This window comes from Sander lucioperca, chromosome 20, assembly GCF_008315115.2.
Source record: "Sander lucioperca isolate FBNREF2018 chromosome 20, SLUC_FBN_1.2, whole genome shotgun sequence".
Classification (NCBI taxonomy): Eukaryota; Metazoa; Chordata; class Actinopteri; order Perciformes; family Percidae; genus Sander; species Sander lucioperca.
Window position 1 is genome coordinate 807,676 of NC_050192.1, and position 15,066 is coordinate 822,741.

Below are 15,066 nucleotides of genomic sequence, written 5' to 3' on the forward strand. Positions count from 1 at the left end.
CGGCCGATATATTGGAATATCGGATTTTTTAATCACCAAATATTTGTATCGATATCAGCCTTAAAAATCCTTTATCAGTCGGGCTCTAGTCGTGATGCTGTAATTGCTGTGATTTCCTGGTTGGAAATGCATCGCAGCAGCAGTGTAAGCACCAAGGTTATTTCCCTCTGTTGAAATGACCAAAAAAAGGCATTGCATCAATGTTTTTTGAAATGTTTTATATGGTATTTTTTTTAAACGTGGTATACAGGATCATAACATGCATTGCACTTATTCCACCCTTTCTGTAGTAAAGTCACAATGTCCACACTCACAGCAGAACTCCAGTCATGATAGAAGTGAACATACGTGCGTTATCAGTTAACATTCCGTACAGCTTTAGTCTCCAACTGAAGCATTTCCATTCCAACGTGTTGATATTTCCAGGTAAGTTTATACACAGCCTCCATAGTTTTGGCCTTCAGCATCCATGCTCTGGCACGATGCGACATTTGAGGATTTTCAGGTAGTTTTGAACCTTGTTGGAGTCTCGGCGAAAGCAGTAGAGGAGGTCGTAGTCTTTCATCAGGCGCCACTCTGCGCTTTCAGATGGCAACAAAGCCTCAGGAGAAGTCAGGCTGTTGACAGTGTTACTTGTTATCCCCAACACCTGCATCTGGAGAGGACAGGACACACACACACACACACACACACACACACACACACACACACACACACACACACACACACATCAGCTCAAGAAAGAAGCCATGACGGTCTCGCTGAGCAAACACTATCACTGATTTAGCCCAAAATAAGAGGTTGTCAGTATAAGGAGACACCCTCTTGATTTGTAGAGATATTTTTTTGTCTTGTTTGTAATCTTGATTTTTTTTTATTAATTCAATGTTTATATCCAGAGTTCACACAGAATATAACCTAATTGACTTATGCACATTCAGAGCAGGGAGAAGAAAATCTTTATACATTTGCTTACAACCAAATTCATTCTAAATATATAATGATATATATATATATATATTGCATATAAAAACATCTTTCTCTTCTATAGAGGAATGGTATGACATTGTTTTACGAAATCTATATAATGGAAAGAATTACCTTTACTGTGAGACTAGAGAAAACTAGATTTGAGGAAATCTGGGAAAAGTGGAAAATGTATATTGCTCCTAAACGCCCTTCTTTTGTTTAACTGCTCGTAATCTCTTATTTTATTCTCTTCTTAGTATTTTTTTAGTAGTTTTTTTTTCTTTTTGCCACTTTGAAGCACCCCATGTTCTGTTCATATTTGTATATTTAAAAATAAAAAAAAAAAAATTGTAAAGATGAATCACTATATGTTTCTATCAAACTATGCGGAATGTGTTAAGTGCTGATATGTGATTCTAAATAAAGAGAAAATGAAAAAAACTCTCTTTCTACAAAAAGAAAATCCAGCACTGCCAAACACATTCAAAGAATCAATGATGCCAGCTGACCATACACTAAAGGACCATACACCTAAATAAAAAAAAATCCCAATATGTTATTTTTATAGGACAGATGGAGACATGAAAGGGGAGAGAAGAGAGAGGGAATGACATGCAGCAAAGGGGCCACTGGTCGGAGTCCAACCCACGGCCGCTGCGTCGAGGAGTAAACCTCTACGTATGGGCACGTGCTCTACCGGGTGAGCTACCCAGGCGCCCGTATAATACCATCTATTTTAAGACATGTTGAAAACAGAACATTTGATGTCATCAGTACGTCATTCTCTCTCCACTAAGAAAGAAAGAAATGTGTTGCGGGCAGTATGCCTGAAGGGTGCTCTTCCTTTCTTGCTAGATAATAGCTGAATGTTTCGTGCTGAATCTGAACAATAGGTCAACTGAGGGTGAGCAATGCAGTTTGGATTTGTTGTGTGACGTAGGGACTTTGTCATCTGTGTCACTGAGGTTACACAACCTAACAAGAAGCTACATCCCTGGAAGCTACATTACACAGCAGCTCCAAGCATATACCATACATATTGCCAAAGTGTGATGTAGAGATGTTTGGAATTAACTCTACACTTAAAGCAAGTGCTTTAACTGCTCGTGCAAACTGTGTCCCACATCTTTTCACTTAGGCATTCACGGATACATGTAGTACCTTCTCAGCCACTTTCTCTACACCTTTGCGTAGCTCGTGCACCATGTCGCTCATCTCAAGAGCTTTATTGGAGCTGAAGTTGTTGAAGTCATCATAGTGAGCCATGCTATGATGGAAATGCCACAGAGGATCCCTCCATGCCACCAAGAGCTTCAGAATCACCTCCGTCAGCTCTTCTCTCTACAGTGACAGCAGGACATTTAAAAGTCAGTTCAAACTCAAGCCATCCTTTTAAGTCGTGACAGTTGTGTGTAGTTAGGATAGAATTGGTATCAATCATACAAAAAAACTGAAAAACACATGTTGTACAATGGATTAAATATAGAAGAAAGCAAACTATATGATGCATGCCAATAACAGGAAATAGTTTTTATAAAGGTTAATTCACCGCCATTTTCTGAGCGTTCTCCTTGCCATTTGGGGTGAGGATGGTGGAGGTATGACAGTTGCGACTGACCCGGCCAATTTGATTCCTACTGGGCAGGAAATACTGCTCCTGACAGTACAAACATGAATGCAAGAATGAAATGTCAGAGGTTAGTGTCTCCTAAATGTCAACTGTGGCTGGAGTAAAGAAGTTATGAATGAAATAGTAGAATGGCCTGCAAATGCAAAGAATCACATATGGTATATATATATATATATATATATATACCATAAAAAAAGAAAAACAAACTATTCTTTTGAATAAAAAGAATAAATATAATGTGGGAATTTCATAAACAATGCACATGATATGTATCAATATTTTCACTTTGCATCGATGATATTGGATCGTTGATCATTGAAACGATCGATCCAGATCGATGTATCATTAGACCTCTAGTGTACACACACATAAATATATATATATATAATATATATATATTTATGTGTGTGTACACTAGAGGTGTAAATATATATATATAAAAAAATATATAATATATATATATATATATATATATATATATATAATATATATATATTTATGTGTGTGTACACTAGAGGTCTAATGATACATCGATCTGGATCGATCGTTTCAATGATCAACGATCCAATATCATCGATGCAAAGTGAAAATATTGATACATATCATGTGCATTGTTTATGAAATTCCCACATTATATTTATTCTTTTTATTCAAAAGAATAGTTTGTTTTTCTTTTTAATGTCTGGAGGAGCTCAGTAATTACATTGTTAAATCATAGTTTCGTTGCTTTTAGTGAGTTGATATAAATATAACTGATGTGTTAAATGGGATATCGATCTCAGGCCCCTGAATTGCATTGAATTAAATTAATCGTTGCAGACTTTATGACATATTTATTTCTGAGCAAATCTTGTCCAAAGTATCAATATAATATCGGATCAGGAGGAAACACGTGATATCATATAATCAGTTATTTTGTCCATCCTGTCATAATCCTGGGTTTTGTTTAATTTTCTGTTTGTTCCCATGTGTCATGTCTTGTTTGAGATCTTGCCTGACTTCCTGCCTTGTGTGTTAGTATAAGGAGGCTGATCTAAGGGTTGCACGCTGGAAGGCTACCTCAAAGTCATGGCTCAGGAGATCATTGACTGATTGGTTAAAGAGCTTCTTAGAAGCCCCTGATTCCAAGCCTGCTTCTCTGTCAGCTAGGCCCCCGCGTGCTAGCATCCAGCAACCCAGAGTCTACGCAGCCCAGCGATATGTTCGGACCCTGAGCCTGTTCCTGAGTTTTCTTGTCTGGCCAACGTCTCGTCTGTTCCTGAGTTGGCCATTCTGGCCAACGTCTCATCTGTTCCTGAGTTGACCATTCTGGCCAACGCCTCTTGTGTTCCTGAGTTGACCATTCTGGCCAACGCCTTTTCTGTTCCTGAGTTGGCCATTCTGACCCTGAGCCTGTTCCTGAGTTTTCTTGTCTGGCCAACGTCTCGTCTGTTCCTGAGTTGACCATTCTGTTCCTGAGTTGACCATTCTGGCCAACGCCTCTTGTGTTCCTGAGTTGGCCATTCTGTTCCTGAGTTGACCATTCTGGCCAATGCCTCTTCTGTTCCTGAGTTGACCATTCTGGCCAACGCCTCTTCTGTTCCTGAGTTGACCATTCTGGCCAACATCTCGTCTGTTCCTGAGTTGACCATTCTGGCCAACATCTCGTCTGTTCCTGAGTTGACCATTCTGGCCAACGTCTCGTCTGTTCCTGAGTTGGCCCAAGTTTCTGTTGACCTGCAACAGCCCCAAGTTTCAGAGCTGCAACAGACCCCTGCTTCTATAGTCACCTCTGGTTCCCCCTGAAATATGGCAGCCATCTCCTGACTCCTCACCTGCTGCAATTCCCGGACTCTGTGAAGCAACTGCCTGCCCCCGATGAACTCCACCTCTACTCGGACTAACCTCTGCCTCAGCAGCCCGTTGTTTCTCCAGCTGCCCTGTTGCCGGCCCCCAGCCCAGCTGCCCTGTCGCCGGTCATCAGTCCAGCTGACATGTCTCCATTCCTGCAACCCAGTGTCCGAGCTAAGGTTTCCGGGTTGACCGCCGTCGACCTCCTGCTGACCTCCAGAGGGTCTCCGCCACTGGCCACGTGAGAGGCATCTCCTTCGCTGTCTACCATCACAGAGGGTTCACCTTCCTTGCCAACCTCCAAAGGGTCTTCACAGGGTCTCACCGTCGTCGCTGGCCTCCGGAAAGGGCTCACCGCCGTCGTCGGCGTACGGCGAATGTAGGGTCATTCACATGTGTCATGTCTTGTTTGTTCTGCCTGACTTCCTACCTTGTGTGTTTTCCCGCCTTTGCGATTGTCTGCCCTGCCCTAAAGCATTTCGCCTGTTCATCAGTCCTCATGTCACCTGTCTCTCGTTACAACCCTCATTGCCTTGTGTATTTAGTTTGTGTGCTCCCTTTGTCTGGCATCAGGTTGTTGTATTTTGTGTCAGAAGTCTTGCCTGTTTTAAGTGATTAGTTTCCCAGTGTTTCAGTGTTCCTGGTTTTCTTTTGGATTTGCCTCAGTTCTCTGCCTGTTTTTGGAAGTTTTTCTTAATTAAATCATTGAGCTCCACCTGCTTCCTCCTCATCTGCGTTCTGCATTCTAGATACCCTGACACATCACATTTATCAATGCGGGTAGGCTAAATAAGAGAATCTCTGTCAGTATAACGCAATATAGTTCAACAGCAGCTCAAACTACATCATTTTGGAGTAATAAACAAACAACTGAACATTGGAACCTTCATAAAGAGGATTTATTGCATGACTGTTGTAGTTAGACGGCATTATTTTCAGCTAGCTGTACCTAATGTAATAACTGACCACTGAGTGTACGTATGTATACAGTATAAAATGCTCCTTGTCTAATCAATTAAATGATCAAAGTAAATATACATCCTAATATACAGTCTATTTAACACATTTAGCAAACATAAATATCCTGTTACAAAATCAAACTTATTTGATAAAAATCATTGGAAACCCGTTGTCAGACAAATTGCATGAGGAGACTTACAAACTCGGAGTGAAGGTCATTTGAAATGCCATGCATCCTGGCTGAGTGCTGGATGACCCGATCAAACAGGTTTGACAGGGAGAGGACGTGGCACCCAGCGTGGGCATTGGTACAGATAGGTGTTGCACCCACGCTGGTCAGTCTGCTGCAGAACAACAGACAGACCAACACCACAAAAGACACTAGAAGAAAGACCAAGGGGACAACAAAGATGATAAATAAAAACAAAACATTGAACTGGAAAAAAAAAAAAAGATCCAAAACACAGAACAAGTCTCAAGCTGAATTATTCTTAAGAATGAGAAAATGTCATGTCCTCTGCTTTTGAAAAAAGTATTTAAAAATGTTTTTTCCCCAGATATGTTTAAGTCAGGATAAAAAAAGCAATCAAGAACAGAATGAAATATAGAGACCGAATCATAATGGAGTAGTGGAGAGAGGACTTACAGTTCTTTCTTCATGCAAAGTTCTATTCCTGAAATACCTGATCTGATGTTTCCAGGCATCCTGCAGGGAAAGGAGGAGCTCCTGTCTCAGAACAGATGGTGCAGAAGCTTTTCTATTCAAAGATCCCTGAAGCCTCATATGAGGATCCCTTACTGACCATTTCCCTTTTACACTTACTCTTAGCCAAGAGAGTGAGAGAGAGAATTAGAGAAGAGGGAGGGGGGGGTCAGGCAGTTTGTTTGTGTGTGTGTGTGTGTGTGTGTGTGTGTGTGTGTGTGTGAGTGAGTGAGTGAGACTATCATCATAGATTAGAATAGAGAATAGAGTAACCTAAGGCAGTCTGCAAGAGCGATGACAGGACATCATTCCAAAAAAGCATCATTCGATTGTCCGTCCAACAGATTTTACATTGACACTTTGGATCCACTCAGCACGCTTCTCTAGTACCTATGATTCATGTCTGCATGCCCTCCAGCTTGAGAAAAGACATACAGCCAAAAGGTCATTTAGAGCGCTCCATGCACTACAAAGAGAGCTGATGAGGGAACTTTATGAGCTCAGAATGACACCATAGGGCAGCATTAAATGAATGTCATGTTGTTTAGAAAAGCCAGTTGAATGATGTCAAGTAGGCTAATTGTACGTAAGCAAGTAAGTAAAGTTTATTTCTATAGCACATTTAAAAACAGCTCGCGCTGACCAAAGTGCTGTACATAGCGCATTAACCACAGGGTAATAAAACTAAAATAAAATTCACTTACAAATCAGTGGTTTAGGCTAAAACGACATCAAAAGACAATCACTTAATTACAAACATAGCAGAGTAAGACAATTAAAATGCCGGGAAGGCCAATGTAAAATGGTGAGTTTTGAGTCTGGCTTTGAATATCACAATAGAAGGGGCATTTCTGATGTCAGGTGGTAGTCGGTTCCACAGCTGAGGGCCAGCAACAGAAAAGGCTCTGTCACCTTTGTGCTTAAGCCGGGACCGTGGGACATGGAGGAGACCTTGGCTGGAGGAGCTGAGGGACCTGGGAGCTACATGGGGATGAATGATATCCGCTATGTAGCTGGGGACCAGGGCGTGAAGAACTTCAAAAACCATCAACAGTATTTTAAATTGTATCCTAGACTTGACTGGAAGCCAGTGCAAGGAGGCTAAGACAGGTGTAATGTGTCACGCTTTTTAGTGTTTGTGAGCAGCCTAACCGCTGCATTTTGAACCATCTGAAGCCGTGCCACCAGAGTCAGAGGGAGACCAAGGTAGAGGGAGTTACAATAGTCTAGGCGGGAGGTTATGAAGGCATGGATGACTTTTTTCCAGATCATTGTATGATTGTATGAGTTTGGAAATTATTCTTAATTGGTAAAAACTGGTCTTTACAACAGATGATATTTGTTTCCCCAGGTTAAGATAGGAGTCTAAAATAACACCCAAGTTACGTGCATGGGATTTAACATAGGGGGCAAGGGGACCAAGGTCAGCATTGTAGCTTGGATCAGTTCCTCTCAGTTGTAAGCAGTTGACTTATCTTTCTATGTGTTGGTCAGACATCATCAGTTGGCTGGGTACTCCGGTTACCTCCCACCATAAAGACGTGCATGCTAGGTATCTCCTGCCATTGCCCTTGACGTAGGTACTGGCATTTACAACTGGAGTTGGTCCCCAGGTGACAGAATAAGTCTGCCCACTGCTCCTAATTGGTTAGGATGGGTTAGGATCAGGCATGCACACATAGACATCAAAAGGGGCTTGAGCGCCTGCCCTTTTTCTCTAGAGAAAGTGTCAGAAATATGACAGTGCCTGACAGTTGCAATGACGCTGCAAAGACGCAGGCAGATACTGACCAATCAGAGCAGACTGGGCTTTTCAGGAGGGGGGTCTTAGCGCTAAAAGGAAGCATTTCAGACGGAGGGTCAGTACAGGTGCTGCAGCAGTAGATAGTATGAGAAAAATCATGTGTTTTTTTTTACATTAAAGCATGTAAACATTTTCTAGTAGACCCCCAAAATGAAAGCATAAACCTGAAAATGACCATTATATGTGCCATTTAAGCTAAAACAGCTCGGCCTAAGTATAGCTGAAGCTGACAAGGGACAGCAACAGTCAATTACACAAGTGATGAAATTAGTTGAGGAGTTTGGAACGTTTTTAGGATACAAGGTGAATTTAAATAAGAGTGAAGCCATCCTATTAAACCACTTCACCTATCCGTCACATCTTGGTTCTGTTTCCATTCAATGGAAACCACAAGGTATGAGATATCTTGTAATTAACATTAAGACTCCCATAGATGAGTTTTTTTATTTAAATGGTCCTCCCCTTCTTAAGACAATTAGGTAGGATATCAAGAGATGGACAGTCCTACCCCCCTCACTATGGGGCAGAACAGAAGGGATTACTTTGATGTGGGCTTATACATGCAAGAGCGAATTAAGTGGTTAGAAATGGATTGAGGAAAACATTTTATCTGAACTAACCAAGTAAATGTCATTATGTGCTTTATGGTTTGAACCTAAAACCAACTTGAAAATAGTCAACCCTCTAATCAAATTTTCTTGTGAGGTAGTTAAATTGCTACCGAAGCGTTTACTTTTCAAAGGGGCATCCCTACCATATTTAGCCTGGTCCTACCAGACTCTGGTACATTTCATGGCCTCTCTCCATTGACAAGTGTTAACTACCTTGAAGGCGGGTACTCTGTTGAAGTTTAAAACTATTGGATCTGCCCAGAGCCTCTCTGGTAGCCTGGCTCCGCCCTCCTACGTACTGTCTGGTAGGACCAGGCTACAGGGGAGACGACAACAACTATCAGCTTAGCATCGCTAGTGTTCGCCTTAGCCAACTCCTTCACCACTAACGGAGCGAGCTGAAAAATCTAACTGTTCCCGAACCCCGTGGGGAGGAGGGCCACAACATCATGGCCACCAACACAACTCAGCAAAGATTGTTCTTTCTCGGGCTTTAACTTCTGGATATTCGGCAGCGTTGCCACAACAGACCGCATCTTTCTCCGCCGCTATTACGGAACTATAACTCAAACTAGCGCAAGTCACGACCTCAATGTCATCGTTCTCAGCCACTCCCTCTGTTCGCCGATTGGACCGCCAAATATTTGGCCGGAGAAAACCATGGATGTATTAAGAGGCAACTTTCCCGCCCTAAATTTAAATGGTGTAACACATGTCAACCTCTGTCTGTGTGCAGCTCAGGTGGGACACCGACACCTGATGCTCGGTCTGTACTCCCTGTATTGGACCACCCTCTCTCGGAGTCGCTTTTCACAAGGACTCCGGGGAATAAGCTCCCTGGAGCTAAGTTAAGTAAAAAGCATTAGTGGGACATGAATGCACACAGATGGAAAGAGAAAAGTAGCTCAATGTTGTCAGAGGAAGTCCCCCGGCAGTCTGAAACTATAGCATCATATTTAAGGATCAGGATAGAGAAATCAACACGGTCTCCTGCTAACTCTGTTAGCCTGGTCGGTCAAAGTTTTCAAATCAAAATCAGAGTAAATTGAGGAAAAGGCTAAGATGGCTATCAGCTGACCTATGGCTACGGTCCCAACTATGTGGACAAGCAAGACCATCTCTCCGTTCGTCCACTGCCTGCTTCAGGGTTCTGGTAGACGTAAGGTCCTGGAGGGACTTCTCAGCAGAGCGGATGATACGCTGCAGTCTGCCCTTGTCCTGGGTGGTGGCAGCAGTGTACCAGATGGTTATGGTAATGTGTATGTCAGTTATTTAAAGGGGCGCTATGCAGTTTTGGCCATTTCTTCGCTGTTTTCTCGCTTTTGCTGGAAGGTTTCTCTATAGAGCCCCCCCTACAGGTTTCTCTATAGAGCCCCCCCCTACAGGTTTCTCTATAGAGCCCCCCCCTACAGGTTTCTCTATATAGCCCCCCCTACAGGTTTCTCTATAGAGCCCCCCCCCTACAGGTTTCTCTATAGAGCCCCCCCCTACAGGTTTCTCTATAGAGCTCCCCTACAGGTTTCTCTATAGAGCCCCCCCCCTACAGGTTTCTCTATAGAGCCCCCCCCTACAGCTTCAGAATAGATATTTGGCAGCTCCTATGTTTACTCGTGTCTGACTCCTCTCTCGGTAAGTCTGCAGTTTCCTCTTCCTCTGTTCTTCCAACAATGCTTTCCTAGCTTTCTGCTTCTTTTTTGCCGGCTCAGCCATGACGATAGTGTGAAAAACTCCATCTCTACCTTGTTAGCTGGTCCCTGAATGGGTGTGCAGTGCTGTGAAGCAATCCGTTACATCGCGAGACCTGATATCATGCAATACTTCCTGATGCTGAGGCCGGCGGCCAAAAGTTGCAAGGGTGGTTTTTCCGCCCACAGGCACTAGGGGGGAAGCAAAACGACCACCATTCCACCCGAAAAAAGTCATATAACCATTCCAGTGACTCCGAAGCTGTTCAGTTAAGGTAAATTAAGCTAAAAAAACGGCATAGTTCCCCTTTAAATGTCTGATCAAAGGATACTCAAACCCCAGGAAAGATGTCTCACACCACACATGCTGAGAAGATGGCGCTCCAACCCAGTGTCCCAACCCCCTGTGCTCCTCGGATGAGGAGAAGGAGGGGGGGACATTTAACAGCACACAAGCAAGCATGGGACTTCATCAAAATGTAATCATTTATTTCTGTTTAAATTCTGCATACACAGATACTCATACATATATATATATATATATATATATATATATATATATATATATATATATATATATATATATATATATATATATACACATGTAAGAGCACTTGGTGTTTTGTTAGGTAACATCATCCTTGATAATAGAATGATTTTCAATGGTTTGATGGTTACAGTATTTTATGATGTTTTTATAAATAATAATGTTAGCAATGTTTGTATTCTACTTGCAGCTAAATACCTCTAGATTTCAATTATGGGAGATTTAGGTTAGTGAGACTAGAATAGAGAAGGTTTAGTTCAGAGCAAGTTAAGGGAAAGTTGTCATGAGGGATTAGTGAACTCTGGCCCTGCCCCTCTGGACTGAAGACTGAAGAACCTTTATGAAAGCTGAAAGCCCAAACTTTGCTTCTTCTTCTTCTTTTTCCTCTCACCGTAATCCTCCCGCAGGTAGTGTCTCCAGCCACCTCTCCATCCAAGTAGGTCAAAACTTGTTTGCCTGTAAACATGCATGTTGATTCTCTCTGGGTTGTGCAGGGCAGATTTAGTAGAAATAAGGGTTCTTTGTAGTTTAATCTCCCTTAGATCTCAGCTGCTGTGCCTTGCTTTCTGCTTCAATAAATGCTACATTTATAAAGAACCTGATTACATGTTCTTGTGTGTTTGAAGTATACTATGCCACTGTACACAGAGTTCTGGAAATACTTTCTTTAGCAGACCTTCAGATTATGAGACTGAATTAAAGCATGGTTTATCAGCTTTTCTCTTATAGGAGAGTGGTTCCCCAAACGTAATGTATTTTGAATTTTAAACAAATAATTGCTGATAGCCAAAGCAGAGTGCAGGCATTCTATGATCAATTAAATAGTAATTAATGTTAATGGGGTTAGGGTTACTGGCTGTGGCTGAAGCGGAAGGAGACTGTATGGGCTGCCAAGTGACGTCATGGAGCCTCCGGTGCAACACACACCCAGGTCTGATGCGTGTGGTGGGCCAGCCCCAGGTGAGGGTGTATTGTGATAAAAGGCCGAAACACACAATGAGGCCGGGGTGCACAACTGATGATGTGTCATATTTATTTACAGAATTACTCATTCAAAGGAAAACGCTTTCAAAGGACAGGTCTGTTATAAGTATAATTCAATTTATTTCTTGGTATTACAGACATATGACTAAAATGGTGTGTGATTGTGTACTTCTTATACCAGATGCTCACCTAGTTATGTAATCTTTAGGCTTTAACATTCTCATTTTTGAATCACAATATATGGAGGTTTTAGTTGGTAATAATGAGAATAAAAATATGTTGTACATACCATGAAAATATCTTGTTATAATGAAAATAAGATGTTTAAAATAAGAAGACTTTCTTTCAACTGAGCAGGTTTGTTGAAAGTTTCAGTGACGACTAGAAGCTGCAGATCCATGTGAGTCTGCGTCACGTTTTTGCAGATTGTTTTTGCACGTTGCAGATTGTCTCATGTTGTCATATTCAGACTGACCTACAGAGTAACAGGGTGACTGTTGCATGTCCACAGGCCGGCACCCTAACAGGCTTTGGCCTTTCACTCCATTTTTTAACGGCACATGAACTTCTCCTGTCATGACTGACCGGAGACTGGACCTACCGCATTAAAATATATTTCTTCATTAGTCTTTGGTTTCTTTTCTGAGAAACTACACATCATATTGTTACACTTTGTATAATGGTATTATCAGCACTGTCATTTATACATGACATGGTAAAGTTGAGCAACTTCTTCTTTGAGCAAATTTGAAACAAAATTCCTTTAATTAGTAAAGATAGGAAACATTTCACTGATGAAGAATCCGATTTGATGGTATCATGAAAAAAATATCTAACATGTCACTAGGTTCTGATTGGCTGCAGCTAATCTTTACAATTGCTTTTGGGAAGAGATCGTAATGTTGTTATGTGTAGCAATAAATTAACGTATTAAGGAACAATAAAACAAGGTCTAATCTCACTTATTCCTAAACCAACTGGATGTGACGATATTTGACAAGAGGGTGGACATGCAACTGCAGATGAAACATGCAAGTGGCTAACATTACAGACAGTAACTTCAGATACATTTACTTTACAATGTTACCATGAAACCAAATGTTCCAGTTAACTTTTGATGAAGTGAAACGTGAAAAATGTTTAAGATGAAAACTTGGACAACACCCCAAAACAAGTTCACGAGTATTTGCATGTACACAGTGCAATGGTTAGCATAAGCCTCTATCCTGAAGCATCCTGTGCTTTATCATCCATTTTCAAATAAATGAGACCATAATTTACTCATGCTTTCTTGAAGAAAGTAGGCTACTAAGAGACCAGTGGAGCATGAATCAATTTGATTAAAAGTAATTGGAATCACAGATTAGAACAGTTGGTGATTACATTTTGTGGACCGAAAATATGATAATTGGGGGACAAGCAGCGAAGCTGGAAGGCCCCATAGTGATTCTACTTATTACACAGCTTTCCTCTGCCATGGGAGTCTATGGTAGCCCATAGAACTGTACAGTAAAAAGTTGTGAAATTTGGCACATTGATTCGGGACAGTCCCATAATTCATTTCACCAAGTTTAGGTCTGCACCACTGGCAGTCTAGCGCCACCAATGGGTCAAAGTTGCATCCATGCAATTAACTTTTTGAACCGTATGCCTGATTTTGAACATCGAGATACAGTTGGAATCCATGGATGACGCTGAACTCAATGCACCCCATGATGTCAATATCCGCCATGTTGGACTTTCCGCCATATTGGATTTGATCAAAAACACTCACAGGTCACAAAATTGGTCCGATTTTCACGAACCTTGGCACAGATGATCTTCAGACCATGCTTCACAAAAGTTATTCCATTGCGTATTGATATTCGAAAGTGTTTTCCCGTCTAGCCAATTGAAATCGACGGCGAAGCCACCAAACAGGAAGTGAACTCATATCTCGTCTTTCACGTATCAACACCAATCTTAGTACATAGGTACAGGGCCCAATTAGGAAGAGGCTCAAGAAATTTGGTGAACTTAGACCTATAGGGGGTGCTGTAATTAGCAAAATTACGTTTTGCCCTATAACGTTTGATGTGTTTGGAATTAAAACTTACTAGTGGTGTCTGTTAATACTGTGGGAGGTCCTAAGGCCAACACATGGCCAATTTGTGATGTCAACATAATTGATCCGGCCGCAATATTGGATTTCATCAAAAACACTAGTTTTCACAGATCACAAAATTTCTCAGATTTTCACGAAACTTGGCACAGATGATCTTCAGACCAAGCCGCACAAAAGTTATTCTATTGCGTATTGATATTCAAAAGCGTTTGCCCATCACAGCCAATCGAAATCGACAGCGAAGCCGCTAAACAGGAAGTGAACTCATATCTTGGGGAGGCTTTCACGTATCAAAACCAATCTCAATACTTGGACTCATGACCCAATTATGAGGGAGGCTCAAAAAAATGTGGTGACTTTTGACCACATGTGGCGGCGCAATAACCACAGGAAGTAGGCTCATATCTCAGCAACGCTTTCACGTATCGAAACCAAACTTGGTACATGGACTTGGGACCCTATCCTGAGGAAGCAAAATAAATTTGGTGTCTTTTGACCACTAGTTGGGCGCTATAATAACAGGAAGTAGGCTCACATCTCATCAATGCTTTAACGTATCGAAAACAAACTTGGTACATGGACTTGGGACCGCATCCTGAGGACGCACAATCAATTTGGAGTCTTTTGACCACTAGGTGGGTGCTATAATCACAGGAAGTATACAGGCTCATATCTCACCAACGCTTTCATGTATTGAAACCAAACTTTGTACATGGACTCAAGACCCAATCCCGAGGACCGCATCCTGAGGATGCACAATCAATTTGGAGTCTTTTGACCACTAGGTGAGCGCTATAATCAGAGGAAGTAGGCTCATATCTCAGCAATGCTTACATGTATCAAAATCTAACTTGGTACAGGGACTTGGTGTAATTTGGCCTCTAGGGGCACTGTAACAAAGTAAATAAGCTGATATCAGAATCAGAATCAGCTTCATTGGCCAGGTTTGCGTAGACAAACAAGGAATTTGACTCCAGTAATCTTTGCTCTCAAGTACAACACTTAACATATTAAGAATAAAAATAGAGTTGACGGTAAGAATATAAAAAAATATTGTGTACAGTACAACAATACAATTTTACAAAAAAGACGGGAAAAGGAGAGGGAAGGAATAGTGCAATATCGCTCAATAGACTGAGATATCTCAGCCATTATCCAATTGCCATCAAAGTTGCTGTGAGTGCTTGCTCATGTCATGCCAATAGTGTACTGCTTGGCCCCCTCATTGTTGCTTGCAGC

At 41.6% G+C, this 15,066-nt stretch overlaps 1 protein-coding gene across 1 annotated transcript; it reads right to left on the reverse strand.

The window, feature by feature from the left end:
* Positions 1–201: 201 nt before the first annotated feature.
* Positions 202–6,211, reverse strand: prl2 (prolactin 2). Its single transcript, XM_031288203.2, has 5 exons — positions 6,073–6,211; positions 5,589–5,770; positions 2,519–2,626; positions 2,131–2,310; positions 202–655 (listed from the first exon to the last, which is right to left on the reverse strand). The coding sequence occupies exons 1-5, from the start codon at positions 6,092–6,094 to the stop codon at positions 461–463; spliced, it is 687 nt and encodes a 228-aa protein (XP_031144063.1). The 5' UTR covers positions 6,095–6,211; the 3' UTR covers positions 202–460.
* Between the last annotated feature and the right edge of the window lie 8,855 nt (positions 6,212–15,066).

Bases quoted from the DNA above. Each gene is read 5' to 3' on its own strand.
- prl2 (XM_031288203.2), bottom strand. From the start codon at position 6,094: ATGCCTGGAAACATCAGATCAG. The intron at 2,311-2,518 runs GTGAATTAACCT...CTGTCACTGTAG, and splicing joins AGAACGCTCAGAAAATGGCG to AGAGAAGAGCTGACGGAGGT. The intron at 656-2,130 runs GTACTACATGTA...TGTCCTCTCCAG, and splicing joins TAGAGAAAGTGGCTGAGAAG to ATGCAGGTGTTGGGGATAAC.